A 22630-nucleotide genomic window follows, 5' to 3' on the forward strand; every position below is an offset into this window, starting at 1 on the left:
TGAGCTTGGTTGTGCTAATGTATACAAGTGAATGGATCAAGTATAGGAGCAGCTTATGAAGGAGAATTAGTTAAAACAATAATTATCACCAATGTATGCAACAGCTTTGTTTAAAATTACCTGCTCTTTTTTATTTCTTGTGTTGACATTATTCTGGGCATTTCAGAGAAAATCTGAGTTACTCAACACAAAAGGAAAAGGGAAATTTAAAAAAAAAAATGACTAATGCTGCTACCATGAGCCCAAGCTGTTCCCACTGCTTCCTATAATTGTTAGCCTGGAGCTGTCCTTCACTCCACGTACAATCTCAAGCATTTTTTTCTTTAATTTCACTTATTTCTGAAAGATGACAAGCCAAATATCATATAGCTTCCACCAAAGGCTTCTGGCAATGTCAGAACTGATTAGTCAATGGTCTGCTTATTCAACTTCAGATACATCAAACCACCTCTGATCCAGGATATATTGAAGATACCTAGTCTTTCCCATGTCTGCTGAATATGCATTTATTTGGGCACTGAGTGGTCTCCATGACTTGATTACTTTTGTTGCATTGCCCAGCAGCATGAAATTATTCCTAACAAGCCCAGTCTCTTCCTCCACCCGCTACCACCCCCCCCACACCCACCCAGAAATACTGAGTATAGACTAGCCAGCTTGAAGATTTCTAGCCAATAGGTAGTGAGCCAGTGGTTAAAAAAATACATTTCATAGGCATAGAGATTATGGATCAAAGTTTAGCTGATTTACGATAATAAAAATTTGGAGCACACCCATTTTAACTGATAATACACTCTCAGTGCTTAGACATCTCTGTCAGGACATCACAGAGTGTACTTCCATTCTGTCAAATCAAGGTATGCCCACTTAGGAGAAAGATGGAGTCACATTTTTGGTGATAGAAAGATTGAACTGAACGACTAGCCCCAGTGATTGTAATCGCTACAGAACAACCTACATATGCTAAAAGCAAAACAAAGCAGATGCTGGAAATCCAAAATAAAAACAGAAAATGCTGCAAAAACTCAGGTCTGACAGCATCTGTGGAGAGAGAAGCAGTTAATGCTTCGAGTCTGTATAGCCTTTCTTCAGAGCTAAAGGACGTAGAAATGTGATGAGATTTATGCTGTTTAAGTGGGGCGGAGCAGGTGAAGCTTTTTTAGAAGGTCAGCAATAGGTGGGGTCTAAGGATGAGATTGACAAAGGTGTCATAGACAAAAGGACAAAAGGAGTGTTAATGGTAGTGGTAAGGGCTAAAGGAGGTGCTGCTAGTGGCATTAAGGTTAGAAAGCAGAATGTGTTAATAGCAGAAAAAGGGTAAGCACTCTGTGAAACAAATAACATGGAACAAGTAACAGGTGGCCCTAGTGGGGGTGGGGTTGTGGCAGTGGTTGGGGTAAAAGGATGGAAAAAGGGATAAAAGTGGATAAAAAAAGGATAAAATAATGAATAAATGAATAACAATGAAAATAAGTGAATAAAAATATATTTTTTTTAAAAAGGGGGATTAAAAAAGGGGAGAAGATAGAAGAGAGAGTTCATTGTCTGAAGTTGTTGAATTCAATGTTAAGTCCTGAAGGCTATAAAGTGCCTAATCGGAAGATAAGATGTTGTTCCTCCAGTTTGCATTGGGCTTCACTGGAACATTGCAGCAGGTCAAGGATGGATATGTGGGCATGAGAGCAGGGTGGTGTGTTGAAATGACAAGCAACAGGAAGGTCTGGGTCATGCTTGTGGACTGGCCAAAGCAATCACCCTGTCTGTGTTTGGTCTCTCCAATGTAAAGGAGACTGCATTGGGAGCAGTGAATGCAGTAGGCCAAATTGAAGGAGGTGCAATGAAGCGTTGCTTCACCTGAAAGGAGTGTTTGGGCCCTTGGGCGGTGAAGAGGGAGGTGGTAAAGGGGCAGGTGCTGCACCTTCTGTGGTTGCATGGAAGGTGCTGCGGAAAGGGGATGAGGTGTTGGGAGTGATGGAGAAGTGGACCAGGATGTCCCAGAGGGAATGGTCCCTACAGAATGCCAATGGGGGGAAGATGTGTTTGGTGGTGGCATCATGCTGGAGTTGACGGAAATGGCGGAGGATGATCCTTTGATTGCTGAGGCTGGTGGGGAGAAAAGTGAGGACAAGGTGGGCCCTATCATGGTTCTGGGAGGGAGGGGAAGGTGTGAGGGGCAGAGGCGCAGGAGCTGGGTCAGACACAGTTGAGGGCCCTGTCAATCACAGTGGGTGGGAAACCTCGGTTAAGGAAGATGGAAAACATGTCAGAAGTGCTGTTTTGGAAAGTGGCATCATCGGAACAGATGTGATGGAAGCGAAGAAACTGAGGGAATGGGATGGAGTCTGTACAGGAAGCAGGATGTGAGGAGCTGTAGAAGTTGGTGGGCTTGTAATGAATATTGGTGGACGGTCTATCGCCAGAAATGAGGTCAAAGAAAGGAAGAGACTGTCAGAGATGGACCATGAGAAGGTGATAGATGGGTGGAAATTAGAAGCAAAATTGATAAATTTTTCCATTTTCAGACAAGAGCATGAAGCGGCACCAAAACAGTCATCGATGTACTGAAAAAGAGTTGTGGGAGGGGCCCTGAGGAAGACTGGAACAAGGAATGTTCCACATACCCCATAAACTAAATATGCTCCTTAGTATAAGCAGTGATCAAGTGAGCTACTAGCAGCATGATGCAACCAAGCAGAATACAGTTCATAAAGCTGTATCATGATCAAAAACAGATCATGATCAAAGCTTACACATAACAGAAGTCCATCAGCTCCACACAAGAGCTGATAATTGTTTTACTGTGTTTCATTACAATAAAGCCATTTACTACATAATTTCCTTGTCAAAAACATTTCTAATACTGGACTTCATTTATTCCTAGCTAGAGGCAGGATCTTCCCCTTAACTCCATTAATTTCTAGGTGGGATTCTGGCAGAGAATTGGGCAGGGATCACAGCATGGCATTTCCATCTATTTTTATGTCCATCTGATTTCTTACCAACAATGAATATGCCTACCTATATATGGATGAACTTTTTCGAGTTAACTTCAGGTGACAGTGGCACATTATAAATTTTCTGTCACTGGATATCTGACGTTCCAAGGCATCAAACATTTCTATAGCAGTGAGGGAAGGAGGGTTTTTTTTTCTTAAAATGTACAAAGCCTGCAGGGCAACTGATTGCACAGGCCTGAACACTAGATTTTAGAAACAATTTTAAGATTTAGTTTCCCTAGTAGCATGGAGACTGTTCTTAATGCTATCCTAAGGCCACTAAGGCTTACTGCACCAAATCTTGTTGATGGACTTGATAGCAGAGGATGAAGAGCCTAACAATAAAACAAGTAAACAACGCTAAAACTTGTGTTGAGTGAATGTCCCACTGGACAAAGCTGTGCTCAATTCTGACACAGAGTTAGATCCAAAATAAATTAACAAATTCGGACAGAAACAAAGAGCAGCACGCTTAACATTTCTTAATTATAATACTGTGTGCTGTACAAACACTGTAGCCAACATCTGTAATGCTGAAGAACATTAAAAAATAAGTTGTGTGTTCTTGTCAAGTAACACTATGAAACATGTTTTCAACCAGTAATTCAGCTCGTTCTTAGTATATTATGGCAGAAATCTCAAGCTCAAAGACTGGTTGCAATGTTCATATTTAAAATACTTCAGCAAAAAGAATTAAAGCCAACAAAATAACCTTGATGGAAGTATCATTTATTACCTTGGGTGGTCTTTTCCTGGAAATTTCTGCACTTTCCGCTTCCTCATGTTCCTTTGCTCCTTGAGTGATGTTTGTGTAATTAGCCAATCTGCTAAGGAGAGATGACACCTTTGGTCGAATGTCCAGTTCTTCCTGCAGAAGATTTAGACCATGGGTATTTGAACTACAATAAAACCCAGGGCATAAATTGCACCATCTCAAAAATATTTCTAAACAATTTACAAAACTGTGAGCAGAGCAGTGGGGTGGATGATTTTCTACATTAGTGCAGCAATGCTGTGTTATTTTCTGGGCCTGATTTTTAGGATGGTGCAGTCTACAATCATTATTTTTTTTCCACACTTTATAATGATTCCCTGATGGTAGATAAACTACACTGGTGTGAAGTTAGCTTAAATCTTTATGGTTAATACACAAAATCAAACACCAGGCATAACATCAAAATTTCTCACATTACGTTGTCAGATTCAACTACCTCCTTCGTATAAAAAAAATCCTGCTTTCTGTGATTGAATTGTTTGCTGGCTAACATTTCAGTTCCTGCAATCATTAAGAGAATAGTCAGAACACCAATCGTGGTTCATTGCAGAAGATTTAAAGAATGCTATTAGAATAATAACCAAAGAAATGACCAGTTGTTCCCTCACTATTGGACATCAAGGAAAAAAAAGTTTGCTAGTTATGGATAGAGTCTCATAATTTTGGCAGTATGCACTTATTGAAAGGGAGTCAGATCAGATTACAACCGAATAGTGCTAGGACATTAAGAAAAAAGTACAGCTTCCAAAGACAATATGGAATCACTCAAAGCTTTTCTTAAGTCTCTGAGAATTAGAGTAAAAAACATTCTGATGGCTGGGCAAGGGACCTTGGGATGCATGTGTGTAGACCTTTGAAGGTGACAGGTCATTGAGAGTGTAATTAACAAAACATATGGGATCTTAGGTTTCATATATAGAGGTATTGAGGACAGTTTTGCTGAACCTTTATAAAGCTCTGGTTAGGCCACAACTAACATACAGAATCAGAGAATTGTTACAGTGCAGAAGGAGGTGTTCGGTCTGTTGTATAGGTTAGAGTATTGCTCTAGTTAGCTCTGGTAACAATATTTTAGGAAGGATGTGAAGGTCCTTGAAAGGACGAAGAGACGATTTACCAGAATGGTTTTAGGGATGAGGAGATTCAGCTGCAAGGCTAGGGTGTAGAAGCTGGGGTTGGTCTCCTTACAGCAGGGGAGGTTGGGGTCAACTTGATAAGTGTACAAGATTATGACAGGTTTAGATAAGGTAGACAAAGAAAATTTGTTGTCATTAGCTGATAGCACAAGATCTAGGGGACACAGATTTAAGGTTTGGGTCAAAAGATGCAAGACGAAACAGCTTTTTTTAAATAACACATTAAGTGGTAATGACCTAGAACTCTCTGCCTACGGGGATGGTGGAAGTGGAAAATAGCAATGATCTCAAAAGGTATTTGAGTGGGCACGTGAAGAAAATAAATTTGGCAGGGCTACGGGGATGAAGTGGAGGAATGTAACTGGCTGGTTTGCTCTACAGAGTGCCAGCATGGATTTGATAGGGAGAATGGCCTCTTTCTGTGTTGCAATGTCTCTAACTCTATATGTGGAAATATCAGACTGAAGGAAAGCATTTTGAATGTTAAGCACAATTCCTCATTGAAAATCATTACCTCAAATAAGGCCAAATTTCTGTCATAGTATTCATTTCCTTTTAAAGTGTCAGTTTTGTTTAGGAAAGGACTGTCTTCTTTGTGATTTCCATGACCTGAAAAAAAAACTTATGCTCATCATGGAGGTTAAAAGCTAGAATGACCATGCTAAATATGTTCCATGTGGTATACCATTTAAGGTACTGAACTTAAGCATTTCACAAGCAAGATGTTATTTATAACAGGCCTTTAACCTGAACTGTAGTCTTCTGTCGTCAACATGTGGTAAAGAGGGGGAAAAATATTTTAAAAAGATAAACCAAGGAGGAGCACACTTCGCTTGGCTATAACATAGGAAGATGCACAATAAAATTCCTATTGTTCTGCCCAACACATAACCAACTGCAATTGTCAGAGTTCTTAAATGTATGGCATTCCCATCCTTATGAGCTCACTAAGCAATATTTCAAACTTATTGTATACATCCATACAAAAGTTGAAACCAGTTTTTAAGATGAAACGTTATAGGATCAATTTTTAAATGGATAATGTTTGAGAGGATTACTTTCAACTAAAACACTACTGCCCAGCACACCCAACATGACTCTCAAAAAAAATCCACAAGGTAATGAGGAAAGTGATGCCCCCAACTGTCATTTATGGTCGGTCTCTGTTTTTAATTCAGGAACCACCCCATCCCCATCACTACCCACATTCCAGGAGAAGAAGCAGGCATCAGCTGTGCCTGCAGTTTCAATGCTACTCAGGGTCCAGGGGAAGGGAAGGGCTATGCTTTTAGAAAATATTACACTTTTAGGTCCTAGCTCTTGACCTATGCCTTGGTGCACTCGAAAGGGTCCGATTAGCAAGGACCCAAGCTCTGCTCCCCAGGAAGGCTGAAGGCGATGGCTCAGGACAAGGCCCGGACATTCATTTATTTAATATTTGCTCCGGAACTTGATCCCCAATTCCCATTTTCACGTGTGCTGTTTATTTCTCTTCTCTGGTCAGTCACGTTCCACCACACCCCTGCCCCCATCAAAAGCCAAAAATCGATCTACATTCTTCCTATCTTAATTGACAAGTAGGAACTGGAGGAATTATGGCAAGTATAATTTTTTATTAGTAAATTACGAATTCAGGTTTTTCATGTAATTGCTGAGATTATACTTTGGTTCTGAAATTTTTGGGTTTTTTCGGTGCCAAAAATCATGGGCTTGACTTTTACACGAGTATATATCCCAATCCCAACTTTGAGCAGTTGTGTGCTGTGCAAACATCCCTGGCAGTACTGAACGGAAAATGGACAAACTGGTTTCAGGTTTCACAGTTTGCTACAGCCAGAAGAACAGAATTTTGCTGTAAATTTGCAGTGGATTGGGATCCAGATCTAAGGTCATCTAGTGAACTACATCAGTTTTTTTTTGTCATTTGTAAAGTCAAAACATGCATCATCTTTTCTGCACTTTGTTTGTCCTCAAGTTTTTTAATGTGGGGGTGTACAAGTGTAAAGTTGAACATCCACTTAAACAGAAATATGTGCAAAGATGCCCATTCTTTCTCCAGTTATCATTTGTATGAGTAACTAAATGAAGGAAATATTTTAGTACTGATTTTAACTTGGGTCTGAATGATGGGATTGATAGTGTGGTTGTGCAAGCCTGATGTCAGGCCTGGTCAGCTCAACAACCAACCAATCTTCATTTAAATTGGTCCAAACTGACTTCGAGGCCAGTGGGCAATTGCAGAAAATTGACTCTTCTGGGAACCCCAAAAAAGTCCCCGTTAATTAAGTGAGATGGGGGTCCAACACAATCGCAGTTGGAGGAGGAGAAGCCGGGCAAGATGAGACCCAAAGTTTTCTTGAGGGTAGGAAGATTGATGGTATTACTAACCATGATGGTGTGATCAACAATGTAAGAGACTATGGAGGAGACAAACAAAGCAAAGCGGAGGCCTGGTCAGAATGTTTGACATGGTGGGGAAGGGGATAAGGTGGGGAGGGCAGAGGTGGGGGGGTTGGGGAAAGAAAGGTAGCTGAGACAGCTGAATGGATGGATGGAACTTATCACGGATGCTTCTGTGACATTCAAAGACAAACACAAAATTAACAAAACCCCATTATTGGAGAATATGTGCATTTTATATCTACTCATTATATTTTAATTCTTTAGTCAATATGGGCAATCTTGTTGGTTTCAACTAGATCAGATCCTTTCTTTACAGTTAGCCAGATAGAAGGACTGAACCTATGGTAGGTTGAGGGAAATACTCAGTGAGCATGAAAGGAACAGATAACAAATCAACAGGACTAGACTGAGATAGCTGCCAAGATAGTAAATGTGTTGGTTATGATTTCCCAAAGTTCAAGATTCTAGAGCAGTTCCAGTGGTTAGGAAATGTAATTCCGCTATTCAAGAAAGGAGGGAGAGAGAACTACAGGCCAGTTAGCTCGATAGTCACTGGGAAAGCACTGGAATTTAGATGGATCTAAAGTTACTGACATTTTTATCAACTAACTGTTCTAATCATAATGTCAATCCTTAAGTCCATCTTGCATCCCTCAAGTTTTAACGTTGACTTTAGGAACTTCAAGCATTAGTTGTACTCTTAATTTTCTTCATGACAGTGCATACTTGTGTTATGTGAAGGATTTGCTGGCGTCTTGGGCAAGGGGAGGCAGATTGATAAATTTAGTACTAACCATGTACTGCCCTCCAATGTATAGCTATCGCTTCATTGTTTTAAGAATAGCAATTGATCCTTTTCAGTTACTTGGCTTACCATTCTTTTTGTCAGCATGTTAGTGCATATTCCTATTTAACTATAAATTTGAAGACAATAGAAGGCTAAGCCATTCTATGGATAGTGAACTTTATGATACTGGTAGATAAAATGCAGAACTAATCTGCTTTAGTCCCCCAATTTATATTAATGCTACTGAACTTTCGTGACCTATAATGCCAAGGCAACATCTCAATTCACATTGCACGCTTAAAATTTTCTAAAAATAAGACTTGAAGAACAAAAAGCTGTATTCATCTGAAACAAAGTATTGGAACACCTGATAAAATGAGCACTTTACTGAAAGCAAATTTTTAAAAAAACAGTTTTGAACATTGTTCCAGGAAAGTGACCCAAAATGGCTTAATCTGCTTCACAATCCCAGCAACAGCATAGTCCTGTTAGGCAGCTTGAAAATGTCACCCGACAGCAGGCTAAATCTCTTAGGGTGTCAACTTAAAAAATGAAAGTCACATTTTGCACAAGTTGTTTTATTTAAAGCATAGTGTCGACAAGATACTACGGCTACACAATAATGTCTTCAGTCCTCTCTTTGGCATACTACTCTTTAATAGAGGCTGACTTATGTGAAACAGAATGTATATCTATGACTTGTGTTTCTTCAGCATTTTTCATATTTAGTAAGATGAAGGATTTCAGTGTTGTGAGATGGATCACTTCTTTAGTTTTGCCATATCTATGCACCAGTGCAAATTCTTCCACTCCCTAAGATAACCCTATAGCCTGACATTAGAATTGGTGTTGAATTATGAGCCGTTTTAAGCCATAGCACCATCAAGAAATAGTTGGGGTTACCCACATGCCTGTCATGGGCATCTTTCATCTTTCCATTTGAGTAATGCATCTTGGACTCTTGGACGTATATACGAATGATGATTGGGGAGGGTTGTCTGCCAAACAGTAATCTGCATTGGTTCAATTTGATTATGCTGCTCACCCTGTTGGTGGATGTTCAGCAGTGGAGAGTTAGTTGATCTTCTCTCAGCTCGGGGTGTCCAATGGCACTCCTTGTGTTCTGTGACCTTCGCAATTGTATTGACAATACCATGAATGGTGACCAAGGACAAGTCTTTGCACACTGATAGGCTTACGATCACCAGACCTGTGGGATCCACAAACATATAACATCTGGGGTGACCAGGGCAGGTTTTTGGTAGCAACACTCAAGTATAATGGATCATAGGGATGGGATCTCCGAGCCATTGTATGTGGTGACCTTGGCAGTGGTTAGTTGAGTGATCACTTGCCACACGTGTGGGTACATACATTTCAGTATGCGAAGTAGAAAAATATTTGTACCTACATCAGTATCCAGTTTTGCATATAGGTTATACTGACCCTGCACCTATGGGCACATTATCTGGATGGTGGCAAAGGCTTCTGTTGGACCCACTGTGGCAATATATTCTTTAATGTTCACCATGCTGAATCTCTGCTCACTTTGTATGTCAACGGTCTGGTATCCTCATCATCTGACTCTAAAGCTTGGCTAGACGTCTCATGGATCTTATCTCAGGTCTGTTTGGTGTGCACGCTTGATTGGTTTTAATGCTGTACCTGTCTTGGCTTTTGGTTATGGCTTCTCATGATGTTGAACAACTTGTCCTGGCCTTGCTTCCTGCATTGGCACTTCCAATGTCCTCTGGTGCTATATACCTTGCATACTGTGTTAAATTCCTGGGTGCATGTGTGAGGCTGCATCACCTGCATTGCTAACTAGGCTTGTCTGCATTGGCCATTGTGCCAATGGTGAATTAATTACACATAGCCCATACACTCTGTCTACCTACTAGTATGATGTTGTACTTGTGTCCGCTGTATAGTAGTGCTTTCACAGTGTAACCTTTGGGTTGGTCCAAGAGGTCTTTTTAGAATGCTTCCATCAGGGTAGATGCTATCATGTGCTCAATTATTCTGCCACCTAGCTTTGCTGCCAAAAAGCAGTAATCACACCCTTTGTCTCTGCATCTATTTATGAACTGGTCAAAGGTCTCAGTCAGTTGTCTAAATTCCAGGCAGTGTATTTGGACGTTGTTTTTCAGTCTTAATTGATCTTCCATATTTTATCTGGATTTTTATGATGGTTGTCAGACAGACCTAATGTGTTCATGCTGTGGCAGTCTTCATTGCCTACAGTAATTTTAAGTTTTATTGCTTGTTTATCGGGCTCAGAAATAGAGGTCCAGTAAACACAGCTCTTGCATGTTTTCCAATCAAAGTAAACTCAGATAGGAGGTCTGCTGGCTTCCAATTGAATGTTGGAATGTGGTCATCTTTTAGCTTTTTTGCAGGGTTTTTAATGCTATCTGGGCTGTTGACAGCTATTCAGGTTGTTACAGTAGATTGTACATGGTTTCTGAGACGAGATAACACAATAGGTCAAATGGCCTTTTTCGATTTTGCCCTTTTGAAAATCAACTGGTGTACAACTTTTTCCTAATCTGATTGCCGGTATTTTCCACAGAATCACCCTACGAATGACTAAGAACAAATCAACACTAAAATATGGCTAAGGAAATATAGAAAAGCCGATGCAATTTAAACAGATTTGTTAAGTCAGAGCAACATATTTATGACAAAGAGGCAATATAAGCCTGTTAAAAATTGTGCTGTTTTAATGTAGCATTTCCACAGTATCACTGATACTGAAACAATACGCTAAGAATCAGGCTGGCCAGGCTGTGTAACATGACATCACCAAATCTTTGCTCAGGTACGGACTCATACACATGCAGATTCATGCATAACCACAAAGGAGTTCGCTAAAGATCAAAATAATTAGCACAAACCATACAAATCCCTTCAATTGGGAAACAAACTGGATCAGTCATGGTTCATCTGGTTTGACATTGAATATAAAAAAGGAATTTGTTTAAGATTCAAGCCACGATGGGTTCAGAGATGCATCTCTTCTGCTCACTCTAATGATGTTCTGAGAGAGGATGGAGGTGCTATTTTAATTGATTACTTTCTTTACTCTCAAAAAATATGAATCATTGAAAAACTTGGAATCAAGTTAAAATTAGGGCCATCACAAATTCTCATCAAAACTTCTGCACCATAGTTCAGCTAGCAGAAAAATCACAACATTATAATTCAGCTTCCATCATTTCAGTCACCAAAAAATCTGCTCATGAAATAAAAGGGGCATTTGCAACTTGGATACAAAATTGGCTGAGTAATAGGAAACAGAGGCTAATGGTCAATGGATATTTTTCGGGCTGGAGGAAGGTTTGCAGTGGAACTGCCCACTTGGGACCTTTGCTTTTCCTGATATATATTAATGATCTAGATCTTGGTGTGCAGGGGACAATTTCAAAGTTTGTGGATACAAAACTTGGAAGCATTGTAAACTGTAAGGATACTATAGAACTTCAAAAAGATAGAGACAAGTTGGTGGAGTGGGCAGATAGGTGGCAGATGAAGTTCAATGCGGAGAAATGTGAGGTGATGCATTTTGGTAGGAAGAACAATATAAGGGTATAATTCTTAAGGGGGTGCAGGAGCAGAGGGTGTATATGTGCATAGATCGTTGAAGGTGACAAGACAGATGGAGAGAGCAGTTAATAAAGCATGCAGTATCCTGGGCTTTATTAATAGCGGCATAGAGTACAAGTGCAGGGAGATTATGCTGAGCTTATATAAGACACTAGCTAGACCTCAGCTGGAGTGCTGTGTACAGTTCTGGGCACCAAACTATAGGAAGGGTGCGAACGCATTGGATAGAGTGCAGCAGAGATTTTCAAGAATGAAGTTTCACATCCCTGGAACCAGTTAGGAAGATAGATTGAAGAGGTTGGGATTGTTCTCTTTGGAAAGGAGAAGACTAAGTGGAGATTTGATAGAGATGTTCAAAATTATGAGGGGGCTGGTTAGAGTAAATAGGGAGAAACTGTTCCCGTTCATAAAAGGATCGAGAAAGAGATGGCATAGATTTAAAATAATTTGCAAAAGAAGCAAATGTGATATGAGGAAAAGTTTTTTTACACAACGAGTGGTTCAAGTCTGGATTTCATTGCCTGGAAGTGTGGTGGAGGCAGGTTCAAATCACATTCACGAGGGCATTAGATGATTATCTGAATAGAAACAATGTGCAACAGTATGGGGGAAAAGGCAGGAGAATGGCACAAAGTCGTAATGCTCATTTAGAGAGCTGGTGTAGACATGATGGGCCAAATGGCCTCCTTCTGCGTCGTAACATTCTGCGATAATTATCCGGGTCTGGAAGAATGGAGTGGTTTGCCACAGTCATGAGGTATAAAATGGCTTTACACCAGTCAACTAGGTAAAAATCTCTAAAATACCAAAAGGCAGGAAATGGGGGGAGAGAAATGAAGTATTGGAGCTGGAGGATAAGTAGTCATGTTGCTAGCAAAGGAGAAAATTGGTTATTTGCCAAAACAACAACATCCATACTGCACTGAGGAAAATCACAAGGATGGAATTTGACACTTACTAGTGTTCAAAACAAAGTCTTAAAAAAACAAGTGGTGTCTTTGTACTTTACCATGGTTTTAAAGCTTCATTGCAGCCAGGAATGTGTAACTGACCATCTATTTCCCCTCCATAAACCCTTCCACTTCTTTATCTTCCTCTCCTAATTTAACACCTGCATTAAAACAACTTTTGATTAAGCTTTTGGTCACTCATCCATCATCTGTCTGTTTTTTCCCTTTATGCCCCAGTGCAGCATTTTTCCATTCGTTTTTGTGCTGGAAATTGAGCAATGTTCTCCTCTGCTAGCAACATGACTGTTTATTCCTCCAGCTTCAATACTTTATTTCTCTTTTCCCCATTTGCTGCCATTTTCTAATCCTTTCTGGCAATTTAGAGGCATTCTTTGTCAAGATGATGTATATAAAGCCTTTCTCTACCTCATAACTATTACAGAGCCATTGACAATACCATTCCAGATGAAGCTATTCTGTCAATTTTAATTCAGCCATCCAGAGGCTGTTCACCAGTACAGCATCCAATTGTCTCTAATAATTCCAGGGTTTCCACCTCCAGCACCACACCAAGAAGCCCATTCCATGTGTTGATCACGCTGCAGAAGAATTTTCTGATGCCAGCCCTAAATTTGCCCTTTGCTAGTTTAAACCAGTATCTTCCTTGTCTAATCTACTTTTGCCTTTACTATACCTATAACTATCTTATACTGCGACAAAATTGTTTACTTTTCAAGCTTAAGAACTAGGTTTCTCCAGCCTTTCCTCATAACTCAGTAAGAAACATTGCTGGAGATTTGTCAGTGTTGTTGAAAATTGGACCTATTATAATTACTGGACCTCATTTATAAATTTAACAAAATCTGTTATTTCATAGACCAAGCTAGTTGAAGAGAGTTAAGATAAGTAGCTCAAATATATAACAGGTTAATACAAATCAGGTACTTTTGCACCCACAAACTGCAGTATATCTGTGCAATTGTACACCCTATAAATTTTGCTCAGTGGTTGAATTTGAGATCTGTGGTCTATGTGTGTTTATATTTAAACAAGCAACCTAATTTTCACATCCTTTTGCATTGTGTATTGTTTTCCAGACAGAATTCATCAGTGATCCAGTATATAGAACTGGCTTCTAGTTATCCTTTTGACAAGGTGCTGGTCATGAAAGGACTAGTATTACCAATAGCCATGAGGTTTTCAGAAATGCTGCCATTACCTAGATATTGGCTACTCATTAATCGTGGGAGGATTGTAGAACATTTAATAAAACTTATTTATTGGTGTTCACTTCACCAAGCAGCAAGGAATTGGCACAGTTATATTCTAGAATAATCTGGAAATCTTATACTCAAATTAGCATACACGAAAAGTACTGACATTAACCAAAACAATAAAAGGATTACTACCTTGAAAAAAAACCTGTTGATTATATAGTAATTATCATAAAATTCAATGTGCACACTCAATAATAAAGGGCTCCTGTACACCTCCTCACCCAAAAACCTTGGCATTTGCACAATACACAAAAGCAAACTGTCATACACAAAAAGTATAAAAACAAAATTGCTTGATCTAGCAAAGGGAATTCTATAGATATTAAAAAACCATTTCTGACAGATGCCTAATTTGCTTAAAAAAACCATTGTCACAGACAATTTAAAGGTGTTTCCCTAAAGTCGACTGTAAACAATGTATTTGTATGGGGGGAGGTGTATTTTCTAAACCGTGGAGTGAGAAATTCAATTTAAAATAACCCAGGAGCAAAGCCAAAAATGTTTACATTTAAAAGAAAAAGCTTTGTTTATTTTACTCTATTGTTCTCGGATTTACTTAAGATAAAGTTACTAACACATGCAAGCACAAAGTTTAGTCAGATGAAGACAATATGATACTTTTAAAAATTGGATTATTTTAGTCCATATTTGGTGTAGGCCTGATATTTTTTGAAGTCAAGATGTTGCATTGTCTGCAGCGAAGGTTTTGAAGTTGTAGGATTGTCTCTGCAGCTGCAATGGCTTCCATTGTTGAATTTCCAGGGGTTGCCTTAACAGGTGAGCTTAGTAGGTAGAATCAGAGTTGACAGGGAGGACACAAGGTTCCTTTCTTCTGACTCTGCAGGCATGGCACTTTCAAACTGCCTTGTTACTTACAGTAGAAGGAATGGCTGTTTCCAAATGCCTTTCTCTGTCTCTCACCAGGTTGAAGCTTCTTCAAGATGCTTCTCTCAAGTTGCCTTTTTTTGCACAAGCATGAAGCAAAGATGGCTGCTGTCATGCCGAGTCTTTGCTCCATATAGGCAAGTAGCAATTCCATTACAGCTATACAAATATAAAAGCAAAAAACTGCAGATGCTGGAAATCCAAAACCAAAATAAAAATACCTTGAAAAACTCAGCAGGTCTGGCAGCATCTGTGGAGAGGAACACAGTTAACGTTTCGAGTCCACATGACTCTTCAACAGTTCTGCCAGACCTGCTGAGTTTTTCCAGGTATTCTTATTTTTATTTTTGTTTTACAGCTATTCAAAGTCTCCTTACCTCCTGTACTGATTAAAAGGGTCATGGTTGTTTACACCTTATAGTGGCTAATCAGTTAGCAACTTTCTGTTTGGAGGAAAAACCATCAAGTAAATGAGTTTGTTTGTGGCTTTGGAACACTCATTGAATTGTAAATGAGTGTCTATTTTTTGGAAAAATATAATTTATTCATAAAATATCTGAAAGAACATTACAAGACATTTCTAAATGGCCATCACAAAAAGTGCAATCATATTCAACTTTTACACATGGATCATGAGGTGCTTCAATACAATCAATGAATATTACAGTCATTTCAATATGGTCATTACAGACACTCAGACTGTGCAATGATATTGGAGTTCTCAACATACATCATGTTGTTTTGTCTAGCTGAAGGGGTCTCAGCCTGAACGTACAAGGAAAAAGTCAACTGAGCCTCGGAGTCCATTTTGGAAACAATCTTTAAACTCAGTCTAGGCTTTACAAAATGTGACCTTCAAAACATATGTTTTCTAAAAAATTGTAATATCATAACTGCGCACTGTAATGCTACTATCACATTTATTTTAATTAAAATGTCTGTTTTCAAACTCTAATGATCCCCACTCAACTGTTCTTTTTTAAGCTTCTAGAGTATATCATTGCCACTAGGCTTCATTCCCATTGTTCTCATTATTCTCTAGTCAAATCCACTCTCCTGGTTTTCATCATGCTCACAAATATGTCCTGCATAAAATCTATGATGACACAGGTGTGACTGACAGACGAGTTGTCTCTCAGCATTTCTTTACACTTTGACATTTTCAACCATACTATTCTCACCATTGTCCATTGCATAATGTACTTCTGTGGCATTGTTCGCTCACGGTTCAGTCCCAACTGTCTCAGCAAATCTTCTGTCTGCACTGTCACTTACAGCATAACCCAAAGTTTGTATTTTTCATTTATTTCTATTCCCAAGAGATTGTTCTCTAACTTACTTTCTTCACATTTGATAGCTGGGGGTGATCATCCTTCAGGTGCTCATTTGGTTTCTGCCATCAAGCATTATATTACCATTGACCAGAAACTTAATTGGACCAGCCACATAGATGCTGTGGCTACAAGAGAAGGCCAGAGGCTAGGAATCCCGTAGAGAGTAACTCATCATCCCACTCCCCAAAGCCAGTCCACTGTCGACAAGTCAAGAGTGTGATGGATTACCCTCCACTTGCTTGGGTGAGTGCAGCTCCAACAAGACTCAAGAAGCTCTACATCATCCAGGACAAAAGCAGCCCACTTAATTGGCACTCCATCCTTTAACATTCATTGCATCTACCACTGATGCACAGTGGCAACGATGTGTACTGTTGTAAAGTTGCATTTTTCATTAAGAGATTCAGAGGCTTATTAATAAACATTTATTGTTCACCCAAAAAGCACAACTATATACATATACACAGGATACCACCCTGACTTGATGCTATCTTCATGCTGACTTCTACCAGGCTCACTCCTACACTCTATCACGCCCATGTGACACTTTACATCATAATGTGAGCAGTACCGTTTCCCCTGTCCCACATTAACCGACAGTCCCGAACACTCTAATACTGCACTTCCCCCAAGTCTTTACTCAATGTAATTACAATATTAATATTTACATGCTACCCCTTCTCTGCCAAGTCTCTGACTTTACAGATTCAGACGGTCTGGAGGCTTTATGACTCTTCCAGATCCCATTCTTTTCAACTTTGGAGGAATGGTAGTTTCAACTGCTTTGAGCTGATTTTGCTGGTCTGGAGTTGAGTGGTCTGCAGTTGAAGTTGTAGCACTTGGTGTTTCAAATAGTCAAGTTTCAACATCTGGTTCGCTTCTTGTGCTCCTTCGTGTTGTATTCCTTGGTCAGATACTATGGGCTTATCCCTCTCCTTCCAGAGGGAACATTCTCTCTGTTCAGCGACAGAGTAGACTCAGGTTTCCTTTGTCAGTGAAGTCTGCCATGTTCTTCCTGGAAATTGAAGGTTTTCCTCCTTTATATTGTGTGTTCCTCATCCTTGAGCTCAACCTGCAGTTTGCCTTCTAATGCTGCACTCTGTTCCTTCATGTGCACTTGTGCCTCCTGGAGTTTTGACTTGGTGAGGTGGTGGTCGCTTCCATCCTGCTCCAGGGTCAACTTCATGTGTGTGTGAGCTTGAAGCTCCAGCTTCGTTGTAGTTTTTCCTGGTTCTGTGACAGCAACTGTTTGACCCTGAAGTTCGGGCTCTACCTTCTGCTGCTCCTTCTCCTCTGTACTTTCCGTTTTAAGTATGTTGGTGCTAATCTGGAGGTTTGGTTGGAGCTGGAATAACTGCCTCTGTAAAGAGTGAGGACAATTCTGAACTGAAGTCTCAGTTGCGATCATCAGCAATGGTGGACCTCTCAGGAGTCTCCAATTCAGTGTAGTTGACTAGTGGTTGTTTTGATGTCTTCTGCTATTTTGAGGAAGTTGAGGAAAACACAGGCATCTCTGCTCAGGAGAGAAAAAAAGAGTAGATTGCGGATGACATACAGAATTTCGATTATTTGCTCATTGTCATACCAAAGCAACTCTTGATCATGCCTATGACCATTAGTTGGAATCTTCCGGGACCATACAGTGGTGCCTATTATCCATAGCCAGGGGTCTTTTAGCCATGGTTCCTGATCCAACAGATCTGTCACACTGGCTCCTGTGTCAAACTTGAAATTTGAGGTGATCATTTACAGATATGTCAGCATTCCAAAATGTGAATCTAGGATCCTTAATTACTCCCAAGGAGCATTGTTGGACCAGGTCCTGGTGTGGCTCATCTATCTTATGGACTCAGTTGGAATCCTCCACACATTAAGGTTTTGAACTTTCTGGAGTGTCCCAGACAGTTGCAGTGAAAGTACTGCACAGTGATTGCGAGACATTGCTCGTACCTGCAAGGTCTTCTGATGCCACAGCACTGACATGATCTGCCACTATCTTGCGTTTTGCTTGGACATTGCTTTCCTTGTCCTGGAGTGTCCTTGCCCTATTGTTGCTTCATGAGCTGGACTGTTGGGGTTGCTGTGTACCACTGTTTAACTTCGCAACATAAAATAGATTGTTTTGCTGGCAGACTTCCGATTGGAAAAAGCCATCATCAAAGTCAGATCTTCTTTAGATTGGAGTACATCCGAAAGAGTATTAGCCACTACCACTACTCCTCAGTCTCTTACGAGTTCCAATTTAAGGTCACCATAGTCACAGCCTTCAGCTATTCTGGAGAACCTATTTATGAAAGAGTCTATAGGTTCCCCAGGCTTTTGAACTCGTTAAATTTTGCTCACTCCAAAATTTTTTTGCTTCTTAACTTAAAGTAGGTGTCAAAGTACTTCATGATCTCTTCAAAGTTAGCTGAAGGTTCATTTATTCCTTGTCTGGCAATTATGTCATCGGCTATTGGACCTACTGAATAGGATAGTGTATTCACTTGTTCAGCCTCTGTTTTCTTATTCAAGTCTGATGCTATCATATATCTTTAAAAAAATCTTCTTCTCCATTGTGCCCAATTTTGCACCTTCCATCTGCCTTAGTTGGTCTGAGAGTGTTGATTTACCATCAATGGCTGTTTTCAGCAGAGGGGAGTAAAAGGCTGTTTTCAGCAGAGGGTGTACAGCTTTAAAATGTTTTTCCCTTTCTCCCCATGCTTGTCGAGATTTGGCAGACTCCTGTTGCAGTTACAGTGCCATTTAAAACTTCAGCGATTCTGCAGAAAATCTTTTGAACAAACTGTTTTGGCTAGCTATTTGCTTTCCTTTGCTTGGAGAATTGAATTGAAGCATATTTTTTGTTCTGACTTCTCTTTAAAATTTTTCTCATTTGCGCATGGTCACCATTTGTTATGGCACTGACTCTGAATCCAGGCTGCAGCGTTCTTTAAGCCGCGCTCATTGAAACAATCAGTGTGTCAGTGCTGCCTGATTATTGTACTGAATTTAAAAGCTTATTTGATCCTTTTCTTGCAGTTTGCTCACTGTTTTGCAATCTGGCTAGGTCCTTTGACTCTGCTTTCAATCGGATCTCACAACAGACCTCCATGTGCTCTGGTGGAGTCCTCTTACGCTGCACAGTGGATCTTTCTTTTGCTCCTCATTCTCCACTCCTGTAGTGGAGCTTCTTAGGCAATGTCCTACTGTGTGTTCAAGGTCTTCAAGTTAGGCACGCTTTTCTCAGGTCAGACTGCAGTTTTTTTACCTCTTTGTTCTTAGGGACTTTGGGGTCCTTCACCTGCTGCTACCATGTTGTAAGGTTGTATGCTCTGAAGAAGAGTAATATGGACTTGAAATGTCAACTCTGTTTCTCTCTCCACAGATGCCATCAGACCTGCTGAGTTTTTCCAGCATTTTCTGTTTTTTTGCTTCAGATTTCCAACATCCTCAGTATTTTGCTTGTATATTATTGTAAGGTTGTATGTTGTCTCATGAGGTCTAGAGGCTTGTATGGTTGAACAATAACTGTTTATTAATAAGACGTAACTATATATTTACAGGATACAGTCCTGACTAGGTGCTATCTTCATGCTGACTTCTACCAGACTCACCACTACACTAAGACCATAAGACTTAGGAGAAGTAGGCCATTCGGCCCATTGAGTCTGCTCTGCCATTCAGGAATGCCTGATCTGATAATCCTCAACTCCACTTTCCTGCCTTTTCTCCATAAGCCTTCATTCCCTTACTGATTAAATATCTGTATCTCAGCTTTGAATATACTTTACGACCCAGTCTCTACAGCCCTCTGGGGTAAAGAATTCCACAGATTCACTACCCTCAGAAGAAATTTCTCCTCATCTCTGTCTTAAATGGGCGACCCCTTACTCTGAGATTATGCCCTCTGGCATAATCTTCCACAAGGGGAAACAACCTCTCAGCATCTACCCTGTCAAGCCCCCTAAGAATCTTATATGTTTCAATAAGGCCACCTCTCATTCTTCTAAACTCCAATGAGTACCGGCCCAACCTACTCGACTTCTCACAAGAAAATCCTTCCATACCTAGGGTCAACATAGTGAACCTTCTCTGGACTGCCTCCAATGCCAGTATATCTTCACTCTACTATGCCCATATGACTCTGTTATCATAAAATGGGAGGTACTGTTTCCCCAGTCCCACATTAATCCTTACAGTCCCAAACACCTAACACTACATCTACCATCTAGAAAATGCACTGCAGCAACTCAAGGTTCCTTTCAAACCTGCAACTAATACCATCTGGAAAAACAAAGGGAGCAGGTACATGGGAACAACACCACCTGAAAGTTCCCTTCCAAGCCACTCACAATCCTGACTTAGAACTATATCACCGTTCCTTCTGCGTCACTAGGTCAAAATCCTGGAACTCCCTTCCTAACAGCACTGTGGATGTACCTACACCACATGAACTGCAATGGTTTAAGATGGCTCACCACTACCTTCTCAAGGGCAATTAGGGATGGGCAATAAATGCTGGCCTAGCCAGCAACACCCCATCCCATGAAATAAAAAAAACTGAAATTTGTTTGTACTACCAGTGACCAGCAGGTTACAGAGCTATAAAGAACCATTAAAAGTTTACATTAAGAAAACAGCTAAATTAATATCCTTATATTTTTAGGGACTAGGGATGTTATAGACTACTAGTTCCTTACATGATGTGTTGTGTCTGATGTGTTGCTATTCCACTAAAGATATGCCTGAAGCATATTAGTGGATGGCTAATAGATTTGCAACAAGCAGCTTCTGTCACATTCTCAGGTAATGCATTCCAGGTCCTAACCTGCGTAAAAAAAGATTTTTCCTCATGTCACCTTTGGCAAAAGAACCATTCACCTTACATCAGTCTCCTCTGGTTCTTAACGCTTCCAACAATGGCAGCAGTTTCTCCTCATTTGCTCTGTCCAGACCACTCATGATTTTGGGCACCTGTATCAAATCTTCATTCAAATGTTTTTTCTCTAAGGAGTACAGCCCTAACTATTCCAATCTTTGTAACTGAAGTTTCTCATGAACCATTCTCATGTATCTTTTCTGTACCCTCTCCAAAGCCTTCACATCTTCCTAATGTATATTGCCCAGAATTGGACACAACATTCAAGTTAAGGCTGAACCCAGAGTTTTATACTGGTTCACCATTATTTCCTTACTTTTGTAGTATATGCCTCTATTTAACAAGGATCCTGTATGCTTTATTAACTGCTTTCTAAACCTGCCCTGCCAGCTTCAATGATTTATGCACATATATCCTTCCCCCAGCTCTCTCTGCTCTTGGCATCCCTTTTAGAATTGTACCCATTTTACATTACCTCTCCTCATTCTTCCTACCAAAATGTATCACTTCAAACTTATCTGCATTAAATTTCATCTGTCATATGCCCACTCATCCTACCTATGTCTATGTCCTCTTGCTGTCCATCTCCATGCTCATAATAGTTCACAATGCTTCCAAGTATTAAGTAATATGCACATTTTTAACTTGTAGCCTGCACACCCATATCTAACTTAATCTAGGTCAAGAAAATAATGTGTATCACAATCATTAGGGATGTAACTTATGACTCCGTTTAGGGTCTTAAAGAATGTGCAGGGACAGAGGAATCTGGTGGTGTATTTGCATAGAGCTTTGAAAGTGACAGGATATATTGAGGGAGGTAAAGACGCTGGGCTTCAAAGAGAAATATTGAGCACAAAAGCAGGGAAGTTAAGTTGGACATTTATAAAGCTCTGGTACTAGAGTATTACATCCAATTCTGGTCATCACATGATAGGAAGGTTGTAAGAATCCTCGAGAGGGTGCACAGGTTTATTGGAATGGTTCCAGAGATGAGGACATTTAGCTAAAAGATTAAGTTGGAGAAGCTGGGGTTGTACTTCTTGGAGCAAAGGAGATTGAGAAGAGATCTGATAAATATGTACAAGATTATGAGAGGTGTAGATAAAGGTAAACAAAAAGGCTGTTCCTCCAAAGACCAATGGATTCTAGCATTTTCACTACAACTGATGCTACACTAACTGGCCTATGGTTTCCTGCTACCCAGCCCCCTCCTTTCTTGAATAATGCTGTTACATTTACAGCTTTCCAATCATGTGACCATTCCAGAACCTAGGGAATTTTGGAAGATTACAACTAATACATCCATTATCTCTGCAGCCACTTCCTTTAAGACCCTAGGATGCAGGCCATCAGGTCTAGGAGACTTGTCAGCCTTTAGGCCCATTAGTTTTCTAAATACTTTTTCCTCTGCTGATCGTGATTGAGATTGTTTTAAATTCCTCTCTCCCTTTTGCGCCTGCTTTTCTGCGATTCTTGGGATGCTTTTTGTGTTTTACACAGTGAAGACAAATACAAAATACTTGTTTAAGGCCCCTGCCATTTCCCCTTAATTCCCAGTCTCACCTTCAGAAGGACCAATGCTCATTGTTGCTACTCTTTTCCTTTTTATATACTTGG

The 22630-nt window shown here is 40.1% G+C and overlaps 1 protein-coding gene across 3 annotated transcripts in view; it reads right to left on the bottom strand.

Annotated features, from left to right (window-relative positions):
* The window catches only part of slc12a4 (solute carrier family 12 member 4), a 128975-nt gene that overhangs the window by 87301 nt on the left and 19044 nt on the right, over positions 1 to 22630 (bottom strand). For 2 of the 3 annotated variants that reach the window (XM_041191356.1, XM_041191355.1), the window contains exons 2-3: positions 5422 to 5516; positions 3733 to 3864 (exon numbers count right to left, since the gene is read on the bottom strand). In XM_041191356.1, the coding sequence (XP_041047290.1) occupies positions 3733 to 3864; positions 5422 to 5516 (227 nt within the window). The remainder of the gene's footprint in view (positions 1 to 3732; positions 3865 to 5421; positions 5517 to 22630) is intronic. The other variant, XM_041191357.1, reaches the window with a different exon arrangement.

This window comes from Carcharodon carcharias, chromosome 7 (assembly GCF_017639515.1).
Source record: "Carcharodon carcharias isolate sCarCar2 chromosome 7, sCarCar2.pri, whole genome shotgun sequence".
In the NCBI taxonomy this organism is placed as follows: domain Eukaryota; kingdom Metazoa; phylum Chordata; class Chondrichthyes; order Lamniformes; family Lamnidae; genus Carcharodon; species Carcharodon carcharias.